This window comes from Nilaparvata lugens, chromosome 1 (assembly GCF_014356525.2).
Source record: "Nilaparvata lugens isolate BPH chromosome 1, ASM1435652v1, whole genome shotgun sequence".
In the NCBI taxonomy this organism is placed as follows: domain Eukaryota; kingdom Metazoa; phylum Arthropoda; class Insecta; order Hemiptera; family Delphacidae; genus Nilaparvata; species Nilaparvata lugens.
In genome coordinates, this window is record NC_052504.1 from 29940883 (window position 1) to 29963179 (window position 22297).

General features: G+C 34.6%; 1 protein-coding gene across 3 annotated transcripts in view; it reads left to right on the forward strand.

Annotated features, from left to right (window-relative positions):
• Positions 1-22297, forward strand: part of LOC111053314 (potassium voltage-gated channel protein Shaw) — a 240237-nt gene that overhangs the window by 140819 nt on the left and 77121 nt on the right. For all 3 annotated transcript variants that reach the window (XM_039425067.1, XM_039425061.1, XM_039425063.1), the window contains one exon: positions 3440-3707. In XM_039425067.1, the coding sequence (XP_039281001.1) occupies positions 3514-3707 (194 nt within the window). In that variant the 5' untranslated portion in view covers positions 3440-3513. The remainder of the gene's footprint in view (positions 1-3439; positions 3708-22297) is intronic.

A 22297-nucleotide genomic window follows, 5' to 3' on the forward strand; every position in this document is an offset into this window, starting at 1 on the left:
ACTATCCATCTCAAGAGATTGGAACATTGTTGCATTTGTTGATTTTTAAATAATTTTTATGATTTCTACACATGTGAAATCTCAATTGAACTTACAAGGATTAAGAAAACTCACTTTTTTCAGGACTACTGGAATTTTATAAGCACAATGAAAGTTATCAATTACCCTTTTTTTTCAAAGGAAGTTCAATCTGTCAAATCATGTGTGAAATATTTTTTTATAGTTGAAACACGATGGAAGCTATCAAGTTTCCTTCGTGTTTCAAATATAAAAAAATATTTCACACATGATTTGACAGATTGAACTTTGTAAACAATGTAAATATACTCCCTAAACGAGGTTTTTGTTGATATTTATTTTTTGGATGAGAATATGACAGCATATTGATACTATCTTGACAATAATAATGTTATAGGTAGCTTTTTTCTTCTTCTTTTCCCTTCATTTAAGGTTTAGGCTCTTGCCTGTTCCGACTCACAACATTATAATTTTATATCTATCACAGTACAGTGGTCAGAAATTAAAATAATTATTTTTTTCCCTATAACTCATTAGCCAATCATTCGTTAGATGTATCAATAAAGCATATAATAAATTCATTCAAAATCTTCAACTGCTTTGCTCTTGGTAAAAAAGTAAAATCATATGGCTTTTGATGGTGGGGAGTCCCTTGCGACTGTCATACTTCAGCCGGGACCGACAGTTTAACGTGCCCATCCGATAACACGGGAGTGATCTGGTTAAAAAACTTTTGCTTATTTAGAGGGTTTGAATCCGGGATCTCTATGCTGCTACGCAAGCACTCTATCCACTAGACCACGGATCATTTGCTCTTGGTAATAAAGAGCCTGAACAGCTCTTCAAAAATACGGTACTATAATAATTATTGTAAAGAAAAAAAAACACAGAAAATTGAGCACATTCATGGCGGCAAGTTATGTTATGATCTCATTTTAAAATCGGTGGTTTTATAACTTTATAATCCATATCAATCAATGAATTGGTTCTCGATCAATTTAAGAAATCAATTATAAATAGTTTTTGTTAGTAATCTTACTAGCCTATAACTTCAATAATCAACAACACAAGATCAGTATTGGATTGTTGGGAGAGACCATGGAATGATAGTAATTTTGCTGTTGGATAAGCATCAAGTCAAGAGGGCTAAGCATAACAATATTGCTAATTAGCAACAGGCTAAATGGCCCTCCCATACATTGGTTTAGCGAAATCAACTTGACATGAGAAACATTTCCCAAATCGTTTGAAGTGGTATTGATCGGGTGGAACGATGTTAAAAGCTTGGTTAGATAATTCCAGAAATTTCTATTAATTTATAATGAAGAGCGAACAGGTCTGTGGTACAGTATGATAAAGAGGGTAGACAAGTATTTCGAAACTGACCATCGCATAGCGAGTGTAGAAACTGTCGTGGTGCAGAGAGTCCGCTGGACGGAGGAAACACACCCGTTTGGGGAGAGGAATCGATTAGATACCGCAACGCACGTATTAATACGTTCCACAGAGCTGGGAAACACGCTCGCCCGTAATGTCATCCCGAAACACGTCAACCAACCATGTGTGCACTGCTAACCAATAAAACCTCAACAATCGTAGCCAATGCAAAATGAGGACTGTTTAAGTTGTGCTGGTCAGAGGACGCTGCACTGTACAAACATTGTGGCTCTTCTAGTGAAATCATCAGCAGCAATAAATATTTTGATGGTAAAATTCATTAAAATGTCATGTTTGTTCAATAACCAGAGAAATTTTCAATTATTGTATTGATAAATGTGGGGCTACTTCATCTATCAACATTCAATATTTTGATGGTGAATCTCATTTAAGTTCCAGAGCCATGAACAAAGACTTTTTCGAATTATTGAGTTGATTGTGTAGGTCATGAATGTGTCATAAAAACGGATGAGTTATAAATATGTGAAATGATGGAAAAAATATTATATAAACATCAATTCATCACGAATGCTCTTGAATATTATAAAAATAAGAATAAAGAAATTTTATTCTCAAGAATTCTACCATTATGTGAAAGCATTAGAGACATTATGAGTCGATTGATCATCAGTCAGTATACGATATCTCAAGTTTTTTCAACAATAATAATCTATCTTTCCCATAATAATCCATCTGGCTCTGAATAACATCGATGATAATTGGATATGAGATTTGGTAGAGGGAAAATGATGAATACTACTGTAGTATCAAAAGATAAGAGGAAAGATGACATTAAAGCTGTGCAAAGGCTAAAAATAAAACTTTCTACTGATGATATTTTTCAAATTCCCTGAGGATAAATTCTTTATTGTATTTTCGATTGAATAAAACATAAATGTTTTGAAATATAAATTTTTGAGAAAGAAAATTATTCAATTTATCAAGAATATTAAAAAGTTATTTTTGGTCATTTTTAATAAATTTAATAACTTTCTCAAAAATTGATATTTTTGAAAATTTTTGTTCTATCCAATCAAAAATACAATGAAGAATTTATCCTCCAAATCTCATGGATTCATTCATCTCTTACTAAATTTGAAATGTTCTCTTGCAATCATTTAAACTTTAGGTGCTCATATCTCAAAAAGTAATGATCGGAAAAAATGTTTTCCTGAGAGGAGGGAGGAGAGAGTTTAGAGGAAAGACGACCGTTTAAGGAGAGAAGAGACGACTAGACAATGAGAACAATCAAGACGTCTCGTGAAGTCGTGATAAACTCTGTAAGGCGAACAAAATTAAACACCATAACCACTAGTACAAGTTTAAAAATTGTTCATCATTAGAACTATCATTTACATGCAAAACTGCAACGCTTGAGATATTCGTGATTCTACTTTGTCATTGAATTCTTCAAAGCTGTTAAATGTTGAAAATTATCCAAAGCATTATTAGAACAAAAGTCTCACTTTTTAATAGCGATTAGAACTCCGACGATGAATACCTTCTAGAAGAATTCTAGGACAAGTTTCATATATTATATTGTTCAATGTAATTATAATTAGACACTGCACTTGTACGCCTTAAGTGAGATGACACATGCTTATTTCATTGAATTTCATCAGATAAGCCGGATGGCATGAGACACATGACGTAAGCCACCAATGTGTGAGCTGGCTAACTGGTACGTGAGTGATATGTCATTCAAAGGGTTCACATCTAGAGTTTCAACATAAATATGTCCTCTTCATACTGACAATCTTATTGGGATCTAATAATTGTCTCATTTATAATATGCAGAATTTCATCATGAATTGAATATTTATCTTCAAATTATCTATCTCTTATCGTATTGGTACTTAATTGACTCTCCAAAAATGAGTATTCAGTAATTGTTTCGATCTTGATATTTCCTCCACATTCTCACCAACAACGTTTCGTGAATCACGGAATAATAATAACTGGTGTGATTCATAATATGTTTCAGGGAACGCTTGGTGATGTGGTTACGAAGAAGAAGGTGACAGAGGAGGTGAAAATAGGAGGAGGAGGAGAAGGAGAATGGACGGCGAGAACCGGATAATCCTGAACGTGGGTGGCATCCGGTACGAGACGTACAAAGCGACCCTCAAGAAGATCCCGGCGACGCGACTGTCGCGGCTGACCGAGGCACTCGCCAACTATGACCCCGTGCTCAACGAGTACTTCTTCGACAGGCATCCTGGCGTGTTCGCTCAGGTGCTCAACTACTACAGGTAGGCCTGCTCCACAATATCGTTAACATAATAAAAGAGAGAGTTCTAAGAGGAGTTGAGGAATTTTTTGAAACAGTTCCTGATAATACGGAAAAAGTATCCATCAAATTTACAATAGAATCAGTTTCAAGAAAAATACATTCTCTTCATTAGCGACACATAACAGATACGAACAGATAATTGGAATATGGGTCATTATTCCACTAGTAGTTCTGTGAACAGTGGACCTCGCGCAGTTATGAACCGCAGCCTCATCTTATACTGTCCATCAGAGTAAATCCTGTCTGTATGTCGTGTCGGCGAGATATCGGTGTGAAAACGGCTAATGGCTGTTGGGGTTGGTGTATCAAAAATGATAACATCAAAAGCTAATATCCTTCAAGACATACTGTCAACAGGACAGCCTGAGTTCGAAGCAGAGAAAGTTCGAGAGACAATACTATGTTATTTTAGTTATTATTTGCATGCGCTATTACACGCAATAAATAGTTTATCTATTTATTTATTCACAATGGAGACAACTGGTTTCCCCGAATATGTCTCCTTGAATAAAAATTGTACAGATACAAAAGAAAAAAGAAAAATAATACGAAATTATGCAATAATAAATAATACAAACAACTAAAATACCACCTAATTAAAAATGAAAGAAACAAAGATTTCAAATACTTATGAAAAAAGTAAACATAAAACAAATTGAGAATTCAAAATTCCAAAACTTATAAAAATTAAAGAATATAATAAAAACAATGAACAAAAAATTTATCAATAGAATAAATAACATTTATAAATGAACGACGTCTCAAACCATATGCACATCCACACTGATACACCAACTATTTATTCGATCAGATCATGCTTACACAAGATTTAACTATTGTCATAATAACGCTTTCAGGAATTTAGCGCGAGAAAACCAGAAAACATCTAGGCGCCCAGACAAGCTGTTATAAGTTCTTTGCATCCTATTTGATAGTGCATAAAGATTGCATTCAATGAGGCAAGCAATGAGGCATGCAATTTATAGTCTACACAGCTGCGGATTTTTCTTTAAACATTTAAACATTTAAACATTTAAACATTTAAACATTTAAACATTTAACATTAAACATTTAAACATTTAAACATTTAAACATTTAAACATTAAACATTAAACATTTAAACATTTAAACATTTAAACATTTAAACATTTAAACATTTAAACATTTAAACATTTAAACATTTAAACATTTAAACATTTAAACATTTAAACATTTAACATTTAAACATTTAAACATTTAAACATTTAAACATTTAAACATTAAACATTTAAACATTTAAACATTTAAACATTTAAACATTTAAACATTTAACATTTAAACATTAACATTTAAACATTAAACATTTAAACATTTAAACATTTAAACATTTAAACATTTAAACATTTAAACATTTAAACATTTAAACATTTAAACATTTAAACATTTAAACATTTAAACATTTAAACATTTAAACATTAAACATTTAAACATTTAAACATTTAAACATTAAACATTTAACATTTAAACATTTAAACATTTAAAACATTTAAACATTTAAACATTTAAACATTTAAAACATTTAAACATTTAAACATTAAACATTTAAACATTTACATTTAAACATTTAAACATTTAAACATTTAAAATTTAAACATTTAAACATTTAAACATTTAAACATTTAAACATTTAAACATTTAACATTTAAACATTAAACATTTAAACATTTAAACATTTAAACATTTAAACATTTAAACATTTAAACATTTAAACATTTAAACATTTAAACATTCAAACATTAAGAGAAATGCCAAACCGTAGACTTGAATTTTAGACCTCACTTCGCTCGGTCAATTAGGTATCGAGATTTTTCGACTCTCCCTACAAGTTCCGTAAGGAATCCTTCTTAGCTGGAAAAACTGTTGCTCCTTTCTCTTGTGAGTGTATGTAACATAATTAAATAAATGCAGATTGCAGCTTATAACACTATTAAACTCAAGTTCAATGCTTCCTCCCATTCTCCCATCTCCTGGAATCTCCACACTAATAGTAATCATTATCATATTGGATTATCAGGTACCTATTCAATCGATTACATTCTTTCGAATGTTTTAGGAATGTGAGATCAGGGAGAAAACAAATCGTATTCAATTAAATAACAATTGAGTGCTATTTTAAGGGATCAAAGAAAACGTTCTTCTGCAAGCTTTCATCTTGAAGGCCTCACCTCATTCCCTAGGCGAACTATAAATCCGATCTTCAACTCCTAGAAATCTTCCACACCAGAAGCCTACCCTAATGTTCATGCATAGACTTATCATGCTTAGGAATTATAGTAAATTGCAAGTCAATGATTTTGGGAATAGTGTTTTAAACAAGTTTACGTCATGAGTATGTATTAGCTTTAAATGGATTGTATTATTTAATGTTCTGATACACTAATTAAATTATAACTATACCAATGCATCCATGTGCGTTCCTCGCTTTTCTTCTCAAGGAATAAGCTGAGAATCAATTTCGAATAAATACAGGAATCACTAAAAAGCTTGGAAACAGGAATAACGCAAATACCGATTCGTGAACCGCCGCAATCACTTTATCATAATATAGAAATGGACCTGCACGACCAAAAGCCAAATAATATTTCTCTGAGACTGAAGTTATTCCTATGACTTCCATAGCTACTGCTTTCATTTTCTGCTCCATTGAATTGGACAGTAATCATAATCCAACGTTCAACGTCTTCTCTTGGTCGTTTCCCTCCTCCCACATATTCATAGGAAACTTGCACGATGCTCTTGATAACTGCTCATACCACTATGGGAGTACTTTATTCGGTTACAAGTGCTCAGGGCCACACCCTCGAATCCGAAACCCGTTACTTAGGTTCTCTGCCTAGTATTCTGTCGTGTATAAGCTCTATTAATCACAAACACAATTAGGCTATATAGAACCCGTTCAGGTTATGGGCTCATTCACTTAATGCTGCTGAAATGACTCAATGATTATAGCAATTAATGGAGGAGTTTAAACATTATTTCACAAAAGTTCAAACTCGGAAACTCGAAAGTGATAACTCAACTCCTACAAAATTAATTCAATCAAAACTTTCCAATATTTGAAATTTTTGATGATTTTTGACTAGGAAACAGAAATCGAACGCAATCAATTCAGTGTTTCTTCATCCATTGAAAGATCGAACAGATGACATCATCAATTAATAACAATATAATAAAATATGATATTGTAGAAAAATTTTTAACGAATTGAAAAACTCTCCAAGGTACGGTGGATAATTATTTCCTATCCTATTATATTAAGCGAGCAATTTCTATATACTTTATGTTAACTTTCAAAACTTCGCGGATGGATGAATATGGTAAATTATCAACCGGGTACATCCGATAAGCAGTTTCACTTACTTGCTGACGTTTCGCCATTATACCAAATGACATCTTCGGAGTGCAGTCAAAGCTACACTGACTCCTGCCTTTGCTTCGAAATTCTTCCTCGTGGTCGAAGGGAGTACCTGCTCCCCTCTCCTTCTTCCACGTGTTCGGCCTGGCGAAGCTGGGTGAATGGAATTCCCGGAGAAGTGTCTGGCTTTTGTGATCTGTTTGTTGTGTTCAGAATGATTTTCCAAAGAGAATAGATATTTTTACTGCCATCCCTTTTGTTAAGGCTACCTTGTTTCTCTATTTCTCTATTTCCAGAGCCTCTCGTATAATCCTAACCCGGAAATATTGAATATTGGCTATTTGTTTAGAATTGTTGAAGTTTATTTTGTGCCCTGAGTTCTTTTCGTGGTTGTAAAGAACTGAGGTTGATTATTTGTTTTTATGCTCAGTTTGTGTTCCTCTATCCTAGCTGAAATTCTTTCATTTGCTTGACCTACATACATCTTGTCACAATTCAGGCAAGGGATGCTGTAAACGCCTTGATTTTCTAGCTCTAATCTCTGAACGGGCTTCTTCAGGAATTTTAAAAGGTTTGTTGACAGGTTTGATTTGATGTTTTTTTAGTATTCTCCCGATACGGTCGGTGGTACCCTTGATGTATGGAAGGGGGACGGTTTTTTCAAATGCTTTCTCTTCCTTGAGTTTTTCTTCAGGTTTTGAAGGTGTCAGTTGTTTTTTTAAAGATTTTTCAATTATTCTATTATTGTAACCATTATACTTCAGTATGGATTTGATTGACAGTATGGATCTATTCTTCTTTGTTTTTTTGGTCGGAGAGATGGATAGATCGAAAGATGAGACTATTGATTACAGGGAAGGAAAGTGCGGGGTGATGATGAGATAGTGCATTGAGGTATCTATTTGTATGGGTTGGTTTTCTGTATACATAGTGTTCCAGATTGCCATTTTTGTTTCTGGTGATTAGGATTTCTAAGAACGGTAGTTTTGCTTCTTCTTCTATTTCGAGAGTGAACTGTATTTTGGGGTGTATCTGGTTCAGCTGATTGAAGAATTCGAAAAGTTCTTCTTTACCATGAGGCCAAATGATAAAGATATCATCTACATATCTCTTCCAAAGGGTTGGTTTCAGTTTTGTTCTACTGAGAGCTTCTTCTTCAATATAAGTCATGTAGAGATTGGCTATGGCTGGAGAGAGGGATGATCCCATGGGGGCACCTTAAATTTGTCTGTAGTATTGGTTATTGTAGATGAAATATGTATTTTCCAGGCAGTAGCTTGTCAAAGCAATGATTGATTTAGAAAAGTGTGCATTCTGATTCATGATGATTATGGCTTCATCAACAGGGATGTTGGACATTTTATAGTGTATATAGAATGTCTTTAGGATCATTTATAGTGTATAAATCGAAGTTCGGGGAAGAAACCATTTTGGGCTGTGCCTGTTAGTCCTTCCCCAATCATTTTGAAAAATTATGTTCTGTTTATCAATAAATAAATAGCGAGCGAAGCACGGTGGCCCAATAATAATCATTAATTAAAAAATAACTATGGGTCGGATATAAATGACACCAATAGAAAGGAGCTATTCTCCCCGTTGATTTTATAAAAAGTCGACGCCCAATGATTCTGAGAGAAGTGATATTAAAAACAAAAACAAATATTCGCAATGTTTCCAATTTTATCATGAAAGTTAAATTTCCTTTTAATCCTTTTTAAAACTTTTTTAGCTCTACTGGGATATCGGGGATGATATTCTACATCCAATTCTGGCATTGAATTGGAAATTTGAGAAAGTTGCAATTTTACACGAGTTGGCAACCTTGTAATTTCTTCAGATGGAAGGCCAAGTCTCAACTTATTTTAGACAAGTCATTTTAATTCAAGAATTAGAAATTCTGAACTAAACAGCTAAAATTGGTGTGGGAAGTATTTATAGGTGTTATTGTAAGGCGTTTGGAACTTTCTACTTCACAAGGAGCAAATACGGTATATTGGATTTCAGAAGCAAACTCTCGGGTATTTCCAGTTTTAAGGTTCTGCAGGATAGCCGGGAAAATTCAGGATCCATTATCCGTTCTTGTACAAACTAGGTTTGGACTAAAATAAGTACAAAATCTCTGAATAAGGTATATGTGTTTGTGTGAGTGTGAGCAGTGAGAGCGCCAGAGGGAGAGAAACAGCGAAATAGTTATAAACTAAGAGTAGTTATAGTCTTCTATAGGAGAACTCGCCCTCAATGGAAGATCTATTCAAAGTTACAGGCTTACGTGACTATATAATTGATTGTTGTAGGTTTGGGGACTGGCCTGAAAATGTTGCTAGCCCTGCTGAAAAGTCATGTTAGCTAGACACTTACTGTGAGAAAATTCACTTTCAACTGTCAGCATTCCTTATGAATAACATCAATGCTTCCCATTCAGTCAATGCTGACCGAGTCAGGTACTCCATGATTGTATTCTCAGATAGCTCGAGTACACAAGTTTATAAATGGGGAGCTTTAAAAAATCTCAATGATCTAGACTGAATATTAATTGGATGGATTCGGCTAGACTTCCTCTTCAATATTTGATTGATATTCATTACATTTTTCCAGGTGAAGCGTTGTCTTCTCAAGATGTATGAATGTGTTTTGTAATTGAGTGATGACTGAAAGAATGATAAGTTCATGAGCAGTACAGAAATTGATGACTATCATTTGTTATTATAATTTTCACCATTCATATATTGTGCTAGAATACTAACAGGAGTTTGAGCATACTAACAGAAATATGAACAGAAATAGATTACAACTATATACTTAATTAAGTTCGAAAATTTCAAAGAGTCCAAAGTTTTGTGACTGTATTTTAGTTATTTTTTTCAAATGCCTGTTTAATATTTTGTGAGAATGATGTTATTCAGTTGCACTTTATGAATATTGTCTTTTATTGATAGATTTCCAATACATTAAAGTGCTTAAAATAATTTAATGTCTCATACATTACATAACATTGATTTTTTTATGTTGCATTGTAAATCAAATACTTTTCCATAAAATACTTTCCATAAATAAAATACTTTTCCATCAGTTTTGATCGAAAAAGATCATCAAATTATAACATCAATTGCTCCAATGATACGCTACATATTGTACGCTACATATTCTCTTCTGTATCACGAGATTTGATACGAGACTTTCAAACTCAAAAATAACTTATGATGAGGATGGGAACAGAATTATGTTTTCCCAGATCAGGTGGAAAGTGTCTTTCTGTAATCAGTGAACTGTTTCAATCACGATTTTCAAAGTTTTTTTCATCATTTTTCCACTTTAATGGGAATTACACTTCCAACCTTCAAAAACACGAAATAAAAGGGGTACAAAAAAATTTTACAATTAGAAAGGGGAGAGAAGGTTTCATTTTAGCTATTGACAATGATTAATACCCGAATTTCAGTTCTAGTGGCCTAAAAAACAGTATTTTCAGTTTTAGTATCATTCTAATATTGCTTCAAATTATATGCTGCAGATTATAGACAATGGATATAATCACAAGATTTGATAAAAAACTTTTATTCAATTCATAGAGTATGTTGCGTCATCTAGAACTTATAATTAATTTAAATACAGTGAGTAAGCTCCTCCTGTAACCAAACCCTTACGAAAAAACATTTAACAAGTGAAATTTTGATTTGAATTACCAATACAATACACAAAATACTGGATTCTTCTAATTTAATTCTTTGACATGACATAACAACCACACAATATGTTTCTTAGCCATGATATAGTATAACATGACAAACATCAAGAAAATATCTAATGAGAGAAGGAATTATTGTTTAATCAAATTTATAACAGGAAAACTCGGGTCGATGTCAAACGAAGCAAACGACAGAAGAGTCCAGCGACAGCCGAGGCAAGCGACGGAAGAGGACTCCTGAAAAAGAGGCCTGAAATGTCGCCTGCGTTATGCAGCAGTTGAGGCCTCTTCAACTTTTGTACAGGCCCGACAGTTGAGACCTACGACCGTAGAGAACTTTTGAAAAAGAATCCTCAAATGTCGCCTGCGCTAGTCTCTCCAGAATGGCAGACGGCACCTGGAGAATTATCATTTAATTTGTATGGATTGACCAGCAATTCTATTTATTCTATTGTATGAAACATAATCATAATATTATAATCATAAAATATATTGTAATTTATTATATCCCATTATTCCTTCCATCCTATGAATAAGTATTGCAACTTTACAACTGTAAATATACCTTAGTTGCTTCTCATAAAAACAAAATTTTTGAACTCTTAAATACCTATTTGGATGTCAAATTCACACATTATAGACTACAAATCCATGTTTGAGAAATGAAGAAAATTCACATTTCGTTTTAAGAAAGACAACATAATAAGAATAGAAAAAACTTTCCTTGCTCTTCAGTTTTACATGTTTTAATGTAAACCCAATTTTCAAAATTATTATTGATAGAAAAAAAGTGTTTGCAGCATATCTTTGGAGCGTACTGAATTCCCATGTATTGTGAGGCGAACTGGATACTGGATCAATCAGTAATTCGCAAAAAGATCTTAAAAAATAGAGGGAAATTTTGCATTAATTTCTTATTGGATAACACTGCCATGATGATGAAGATCTTTTTGATCAATCAATGAATTCTACAAATTTACAGAATTAAAGCAATTCAAATTGACGAATTATTGATGAGAAGAATATCCTTGTATATCATTGACGTTCATAGTAAATGGCACAGACACAAAAACACAACTTTAAACAGAGAGATTGAGTGAGTGAGTGAGGGAATGAGTGGGATGTGAGTAAGATAGATAGTAAACGAGAAAGAGAGAGCGAATGAGTGTGTGTGAGAAAATAATTGAAAACAGAAGGTATTACAAAAAGAAAAATCAGTATACTAGATTTTATGTTTATTACAAGTTAGAACCAAAGATATCAATAACTTTCTGAAAATCAAAATTTCGTTATAATTCCACGAAATGGGCAATATAAATACTATATTATTATCTAAAAATAATATTTAATTTTTTTTCCAATTTTTTACCTCAAAATTGATTTAATTTCATAATACCATACTTTCTCGCCAATTTCCGATAGATTAAAGGCTATTTTGCTGAGGCGAATTACGAAAGGGGGTGCGAATAAGGAAAAGAAACAAAAAATGTTATATGCTTCCTCTCTCATTGACAACCCCTGTCTTTGACAACATTTTCGCCATTTTAGCCGCCATCTTGGATTGCATTTGATCGAAATTGCTCGTTTCGGATCCTTATAGTGTAAGGACCTTAAGATCCAAATTTTTAGTCATTCCGTTAGTTAGGAGATAAGATATCGTGTACACAGACGCACATACACTCATACACACATATATACAGACCAATACCCAGAAACCAATTTTTGGACTCAGGGGACCTTGAAACGTATATAAATTTAGAAATTGGGGTTTCTTAATTTTTTTTCGGAAAGCAATACTTTCCTTACCTATGGTAATAGGGCAATGAAAGTAAAAACTCTCCCTGCTCTTCAGTTTCACATGTTTTAATGTAAACCCAATTTTCAGAATTATTATTGACTAGCCGTCAGACTCGCTTCGCTCGCCATATCCGTCTAGCAAGGGGGCTCCGCCCCCTGGACCCCCGACTGGATCGTCTAGGAATAACATCAGCAGGCTCGCTTCGCTCGCCTGCATTTTTATCATAATGTTAGGACAATCCAGTCGGGGGTCCAGACTAAACGGCTGGCTAAACGGATATGGCGAGCGAAGCGAGCCTCACTGCTAGTAATATAACATTCCCAGGATTGAAGTAGCAGCGCCCAATCAATTTTTCCGCGATAAATGCATTTAAATCTTCAACTTGGTGCCACCTAACAAAGTCAACTCAACTTAATGCCAACCTGACAAAATTATTAATTTAGTTGCCAGTTAACAACTGTTTCGAAGAGGTACTCTATCTAGATTATAGTTCTATAGTAACATATGATATGGAAATTTCAATTATAATTGAGAGATTGGGAGAAGAAGAATATACATGCTAAAAGACGAAGTTTGAACCCTTAAAAACAACCCTTAGAGTTAAAATATTGCCAAAAGATTTCTTAGTGCGCCTCTAAAGGGCCAACTGAACATACCTACCAAATTTGAACGTTTTTGGTCCGGTAGATTTTTAGTTATGCGAGTGAGTGAGTGAGTGAGTGAGTGAGTGAGTGAGTGAGTGAGTGAGTGAGTGAGTGAGTGAGTCAGTCAGTCAGTGAGTGAGTGCCATTTCGCTTTTATATATATAGATAGAAAAAAGTGTTTGCAGCATATCTTTGGAGCTTACTGGATTACCATGTTGATATGATAAACCATATGTTTTCGTTGTCATTGATTCATTCATAAATATCAAATGTTATTGATCCGTTACTAGTAGAAAGTCATGTTCAATTTTATTTGATTAAAGCTCTACAAATGAAGAGTTTACTTATTTCAATTTAATCAAATAAAATGCCGACAAAGAAAAAGACAAAAACGATTGAAAACCGTAACTACGAAGAAGATAAGATGGAATCACATATTGACAAGTTTCTCAAGCCAAAGGAATTATCTATCGACCCAGATTCGCCTACGGCAGAGAGAGAGTGGAAACATTGGAAAAAGACGTTCGAAAATTTCTTAGAAGGAACGACAACCAAAGACAAAATGAAAATATTGGTAAACTTCTTATCACCTGCTTTATACGAAATTGTGGAAAGCTATACTTCATATGAAGAAACTATATCCATGTTGGAAGATATGTTCGTTAAACCGAAGAACGAAATTTATGCACGATACTGCCTTGCTAATGCAAAACAACAAATAGGTGAGTCCATTGATCACTACTATTCTGAACTAAAAAGATTAAGCTTATCATGTAACTTCACTAGAGTGTCAGCCGAAGAAAACAAAAACGAGCATATTAGAGATGCTCTTGTTTCAGGGTTATGTTCTATTGAAATTAAAGAGAAACTTTTTCAACAAGGAGATTCGAGTCTACAAGAAACCGTTTCCCAAGCACGTGTTCTTGAATCCGCAAAAACATATGCCGACTCCTTTAAAAGTACTTGTTATACAAACTCTGTTGAAGAAAATAAAAACATAAGCTTGAGCGAATCTTTCTCAGATGTTAATGCTGTAACCCAAAATCGACAGGCAATTGTAGAGAAATCCGTTCAATGCCAACGTTGCGGATATAAAAAACACTCAAATTCTCAAGAATGTCCTGCAATAGGAAAGACTTGTCATAAATGTTCCCGAATTGGACACTTTTCCTATGTATGTAAAAGTAAAACGCTCAAAGAAAAACTAACTACGTCAACTATTACTGCAGCTGGTATAGCCAGTAATCTTTCTAAAGCTACAATTATTGTTTCGGTGAATGGAATAAATACACCAGCTCTTATTGATACCGGAAGTGTTGCCAGTTTTATTGATGAAAAATTTGCAAAAACAAATAAATTTAAAACTGCATCAGATTCTTGTTTTATAAGATTTGCATCTGTTCAATATAACACCGCTACAAAAGCATGTGTTTATAGCAATATTGTGTACAAAGGAAATGAATACAACAATATTAAACTCTTGGTATTAAAAGAATGCTGTTGCAATGTGATACTTGGTCACGATTTTTTGATGAATCACTCTACAATAAGTTTAGCATTCAATGGTAATAAACAGCCTCTTGTAATAGATAATAATTCTACAACCACACCACCCTTGAAAGATTGCCTCTTGGTGGAGGCCATGATAAAACCATGTTCCCTTTTCAATGACTTGACTCCCGATTGCCACCCAATAACTACCCGATCCAGAAGACACCCACAAGATGACTATGAATTCATGAAGAATGAGATCAATCGCCTCCTTACAGAAGGAATAATTGAGAAAAACCAGTCCAGTTGGCGTGCCCAGCCTTTCATTGTAACCAATGGACAGAAGAAACGAATGGTCATAGACTATTCACAGACTATTAATAAATTCACAAATTTAGACGCATACCCTCTCCCATTGATCGAAGATCTTGTAAACACAATTGCCAAGTACAACTTTTTTAGTACTGTAGATTTCAAGTCAGCTTACCATCAAAAAACGATTCTTGAGAATGAACGACATTACACTGCCTTTGAAGTAGGCCGAAAACTTTATCAGTTCAAACGAATACCATTCGGAGTAACCAATGGAGTAGCTGCCTTCCAACGTACAATAAACGGACTTATAGAAAGAGAGAATTTGAACGACTGCTTTGCTTATTTGGATGATGTTGTCATTTGCGGTTCAGATCAAGAAGAACATGACAGAAATCTTAAGAAATTTCAACAAGTAATTGAATTGTATGGCTTGACTATAAATGAAGAAAAATGTAAATTTTCAAAAAAATCATTGAAGTTCCTTGGGTATGAGATAAAACATGGAGAAATTAAACCTGACCCAGAACGCCTTGCACCACTCATGAACTTTCCACCCCCAAGAAATGCTAAAGAATAGAATAGAATAGAATAGAATAGAATATATTTCTAGATCCATAGGCATATTGATGCATAAGATCACGTCAAAAATTGAGATGTTTTATTGTTTTTTAAAATTTAGAATTCATTTCTATGTTTGGTTCCGACATCTGCAGAAACTCATCGACCTCATAAAAAGGATTACTGCATAGCCACCCATACATTACACATTTGAACTCTCTGAGGCTTAAGTTCCTGACCTTGAGGGGTAATTTATTGAAGAGTCGTATACTCATAATCAAATGACTGGATCTCAGTTTTTCAAGTCGAACAAAGGGAACGTCAATGTCATGTCTACGTCTGGTATTGAGTCCATGTATGTGATTCTGTGCTGATGTTTATGCTTCCCTTTATACGCGTGAACTAGGCTATTGTAGATGTAGAGATTTACAACTGTCAGAATTCTAAGCTCAAGAAAAAGTGGCTTACAGTGGGCAATTCTTCCAGCTCCACTCATAATTCTTATTGCTCTCTTTTGCATTATCAGCACCTCTCCAGTCTTGGTTGCATTGCCCCAGAACATTAAACCATAACTCATAACTGACTGGAACAGTGCAAAATATGTGGATTTTACATATTCAAATGGTACACAGCACATTAAACGCGACAACAGAAAGTTGACTCGAGACAGCCTATCCAGAACTGCATCAATATGAGGAGCCCATGATAAATCCCTATCCACAATCAGACCCAGAAACTTGGCCTTATTGGTCACCAAGGAGTCTCCACTGTACGGTCTCAAACTGAAGACAACCATCTGAGTCTTGGATTGGTTCAAAAGAAAGCCATTTGCTGAGAACCAGTCTGAAGCCTGTTTTGTTGAATTTCTAGCTCTCTCACCAACAGCCAACACATCAGAATCTGAATCAATCAGAGTTGTGTCATCTGCATATATGTAAGTGTTGCTGTCTACATTATTGGGTAGGTCATTTATGGCTATCAAAAATAGCAGGGGTCCCATTATGGAGCCCTGAGGCACTCCACATTCAACATTCACCACAGGGGACCATCTACCATCAACTTCAACAGTCTGTTTTCTGTTACTAAGGTAGGAGCCAATGAAATTTAGAACTGAACCCTCAACACCATATAAATTAAGTTTTTCAATTAATATTTTGTGATCAACACAGTCGAATGCACGACTTAGGTCACAGAAGGTGAGAAATGAAACGACTCATGGGATTACTGGCTCATTACTCCCGATGGATTAAAAACTTTTCTCAAAAGATTCACCCCCTTGTCCACATACAGAAATTCCCTCTATCTCAAGATCAGATGGAAACTTTGGAATTGTTGAAAAATGAAATTGCTTCCGCGGTACTGCTCTTTGTTGATGAAAATGTACCATTCATAATTGAGACAGATGCATCAGATTTTGCAATTGGTGCAACATTAACACAAAATTCTCGACCAGTAGCCTTTTTCTCACGAACTTTGTCCCAAAGTGAAACCAGGCATTCAGCTGTTGAGAAAGAAGCCTATGCCATTGTGGAGTCTATAAGAAAATGGAGACACTATTTACTACGAAAACAATTCACTTTGATCACTGACCAAAAATCAGTCACATTCATGTTTGGCACTCAACACAATAGAAAAATAAAAAATGAAAAGATACAAAGGTGGCGCCTAGAATTATCTGAATACAAATTCAACATAGTCTACAGACCTGGAAAAGAAAATGCACCAGCTGATGCACTCTCTCGTATATGTATTACAGCTGGTTGTTCAACATTGAACTTAGCTTTGGCAAAATACCATGATGAACTTTGTCACCCTGGTGTAACTCGTTTCTACCACTGGCTCAGAATGAAAAATCTCCCCTATACTGTAGATGATGTAAGGAAAATTTGCTCCAATTGTGCAATTTGCTCTGAAATAAAACCACAGTATATGAAGACAAAAGGAAATCTCATAAAGGCAACAAAACCTTTTGAACGAATTAATATGGACTTCAAAGGACCCGTACAATCAAAAACAAGAAATAAATACCTACTGGTGATGGTTGATGAGTACTCAAGATTCCCTTTTGTATTTCCTTGTCCAGACATGACTGCGAGAACAGTCATAAATTGCCTGGTCTCATTAATATCAATGTTTGGCCTTCCAAGCTATATTCACACAGACAGAGGAACATCCTTCATGTCAACTGAGTTGAAGAGCTTTCTTGGCTCAAAAGGGATAGCAACTAGTAGATCAACGCCTTACAATCCGAGAGGGAATGGTCAAGTAGAGCGATATAATGGAATTATATGGAAAGCAATAACACTAGCTCTAAGATCACGAGGACTTGATTCAAATCGATGGAGGAAGTGTTGCCTGATGCACTTCACTCTATTCGATCTCTTTTGTGTACTACAACAAATTGCACCCTCATGAACGAATGTTCCTTCACATGAGATCCTCAACAAATGGACAGTCACTACCATCTTGGCTAATGAGCCCAGGACCAGTTTGGCTGAAGAAAATGAACCGAAATTCAAAGCAAGATTCATCAGTAGAAGAAGTTGAATTGATTGAGGCAAACCCAGAGTATGCTCACATTCGTCGCCCTGATGGACAAGAGTCTACTGTGTCGCTCCGTCATCTTGCCCCTAAGATAACACGAAAATCTAGCCGGGTAGAATGATATGATAAACCATATGTTTTCGTTGTCATTGATTCATTCATAAATATCAAATGTTGTTGATCCGTTACTAGTAGAAAGTCATGTTCAATTTTATTTGATTAAAGCTCTACAAATGAAGAGTTTACTTATTTCACATGTATTGAGGAGAACAGGATTCTGGATCCATCAGTAATTCGCAAGATCTCAAAAAAATAGAGGAAAATTTTGCATTAATTTCTTATTGGATAACACTGTCTCATGATGATGGAGATTTAAAGATCTTATGGATTATACAATCAATGAATTCTACAAATTTACAGAATTATAGCAAATTTAAATTGACAAATAATTCATGAGAAGAATATCCTTGTATATCACTAACGTTCATAGTGAATGGCACAGGCATAAACAGAACTTTTATCAGAGAGATACTGATTGAGAGAGTGAGTGAGTGGGGGAATGAATGGATGTGGGTAAGATAGATAATAAACGGGAAAGAGAGAGCGAATGAGTGTGTGTGAGAAAATAATTGAAAACAGAATGTAGTACAAAAAGAAAAATCAGTTTAGATTGCTTCTCATGCAGATCACCATTTTTTGACTTAAATACGAGATCGATCGTGTTATTATGATAACAACGTGAAATTCACATATCATTAATTTTTTATCATTCTATGAAGATGAAGATGCAAACATCAACAATGAAGATGATGCATGTTAATGATTATAAGAGTTGACTGTATGGAATTAATGAAGCGGAATAGGTTGGAACGGTATTGATAGTCTTTTTGGATAGATTCAACTGCACTTAACCATTGAATAACTTCTCAGTTATTCCCAGTTCTTTGAGTCTATAATTAGGTTAATGTTGTCAGTTAGCAAAATTTATTTGTATTGGTAATGTGCTGTCTTTAAGTCTTCAGTCTTCACCATGTCTGCTCATATTTCGAAAAGAGAATTACTGATGGATCCAGTATCCAGTTCTCCTCAATACATGGTAATCCAGTAAGCTCCAAAGAAATGCTGCGAACACTTTTTTCTATCAATAATAATTCTGAAAATTGGGTTTACATTAAAACATGTGAAACTGAAGAGCAGGGAGAGTTTTTACTTTCCTTGCCGTATTACCATACGTAAGGAAAGTATTGCTTTCCGAAAAAAAATTAAGAAACCCCAATTTCTAAATTTATATACGTTTCAAGGTCCCCTGAGTCCAAAAAAGTGGTTTCTGGGTATTGGTCTGTATGTGTGTGTATGAGTGTATGTGCGTCGGTGTTCACGATATCTCATCTCCCAATTAACGGAATGACTTAAAATTTGGAACTTAAGGTCCTTACACTATAAGGATCCGACACGAGCAATTTCGATCGAATGCAATCCAATATGGCGGCTAAAATGGCGAAAATATTGTCAAAGACAGGGGTTTTTGCGATTTTCTCGAAAATGGCTCCAACGATTTTGATCAAATTCATATCTAAATAGTCATTGATAAGCTATATCAACTGCCACAAGTCCCATATCTGTAAAAATTTCAGGGGCTCCGCCCCATCTATGCAAAGTTCGATTTTAGTTTTCCAATTATCAGGTCTCAGATATAATTCAAACGAATAATTTCGAGTGAAAAAGATTAAGCCTGAAAATCTCTTCAATTAATGTCCAGTAACATTTTCACCTAAAATTGAAAATAAGCTTGAAATTTGAGAAAATATGATTATTCAATTGCAAACTGTTGGCAACTGTTGATTCTATCAAATCATTCACTATGAAGAGATAGCAGATCTCGTGTGTATCCAGCGTTATTGTCCTGTCTCCAGCTGGCTCAGATCTTTGAATAGTAGACTTGAGATGCGCGGGAGCACTAGCGTCAGGTGAACAATTTTCATAACGGCAAGGAAAGTTGTGTGAGTGCGCTACACCAGATATTTTCTAATCTTATTATGTTGTCTTTCGTAGAACGCACTGAAATGTGAATTCCCTTTATTTCTTAAACATAGATTTGTAGTCTATAATGTACTGAGAATTTGACATCCAAGTATCGAAAAGGTAATTACGAGTTCGAAAATTTAGTTTTTTATGAAAAAGCAACTAAGTTATATTTACAGGTGTAAAGTTGCAATACTTATTCATAAAAGAGAAGGAATAATGGGATATGATATACTAGTAGGTAACCCGTGCTTCGCAAGGGTCCTTTTTAAAACTTGACGTAATAAAAAAATCGAAATTAAAAAAAAGGCCTATAACCATCCTCGGTTAATGAAGAATCTTTATGCAAAATTTCAAATCAATCAGTCCAGTCTGAACTCGTGATGATGTGTCAAACATAATTTTCCTACATCACGTACGTGTATGAGCCAGCTCTTTCCATTATTATAGTGAAGATGATGGATAGATAGATGGATGATTTATCAGTATCTTTGAATGAGATTAACTTTTGAACGGTTTGAGAAATCGGTGCGGTTTTGTTGCGACAGAAAATCAGTTATTTTTATTCGAATAGGATCCCCAATTATACCTATCATCTAATGTCCCTTTTAAAAGAAATGTTCAGCTGCTTCTATACAACAACTGGATGCATGACAAATTGAAAACTTGACATAATGAAATCTCGAAGAGCTGAAAATAGGCATGAAAAACCATCTTCGGTTAATTAAGAATCTATTATGCAAAATTTCAAATGAATCAGTTGAGTATATTGTAGACGTGATGATGCGTCAAACATAATTCCCTATTCCTTACGTGAATAAGCCAGTTCTTTCTTTTATTATAGTATAGAAAACTGAAGAAGACATAATACTTGAAAACCTCACAGAATCATATTGATTTTTCCAATACATCAATAAATTTTAGTAGCGATTAGATCCTCCTCAATTTGAATCAGGCAGCCTTTCGTTTTCCCAATTTCAAACAAAATACCTAAAATACTCGTTTCACTGCGAATTTGTGTCTGATAGTTCATTATAACTGAAGAATATAAATTATTACTTATTTTATTGTGATCTATTCATGTTTTCCTTATGAAATTCAATGATAGGCCTACAGCATGAAGACTATGTCCATTTCATTTGTACTGGTGGCAAAATTTTACATGAAAAATAACTATTTCATAAAATCCAAGTTCAATTGTAATGAAAACAAATTCCTTCAAAAAATAATTGATAATAATACGTTTTGAGGAAGAAAATTAAGAACAAAAAAATTGGGAAGAATCAGGATTCAAACCGAGGAACCATCGCTCCATAAACTAGCGTTCTACCTTTATGCTACACGGCCGTTTGGAAATCAATGTCTTGTAACAGCATTAAAAACACACTTCTGGGCTGCAACAATGTAGCCTATGGAACTTCATGTACGGAAGCAAAGATGAAATTTAAGCTTTAATTCTGAAAAATCTAGAAGGAAAATTGAAATTTGGGCTTCCAGGTGCACGAGATTGATATTTTTAGAATCTATCTGCAAAATTTGGAGATCTAAATCATTCCCGTTTTTCCGGTATGCAATCCACAAGTTGACATGTTTTGATGCTAACACACGAACACACGAACAAACACAACCCTACTCTCTCTTATTATATAGATGACCCAATTGCTGGTAAATCCATACTAATTAAATGATAATTCTTTCGGTGCTGTCTGCCATTCTAGAGAGCCTAGCGCAGGCGATATTTGAGGAATCTTTTTCAGGAGTCCTCTACGGTCGCAGGTCTCAACTGTCGGGCCTCTACAAAAATTAAAGAGGCTTCATCTGTCGCCTAACGCAGGCGACATTTGAGGCCTCCTTTTCAGGAGTCCTCTACGGTCACAGGGCTCGACTGTCGGGCCTGTACAAAAGTTAAAGAGACCTCAACTGCTGCCTAACGCAGGCGACATTTCAGGCCTCTTTTTCAGGGGTCCTCTACCGTCGCTGGCCACAAATGTCGCAGGTTTCTACCGCGGAAAATTCGGGTCGATGTCAAACGAAGCAAACGATAGAAGAGTTCTGCGATAGTCGAGGCCAGCGACTGACTCTTCTATCATTTGCTTCG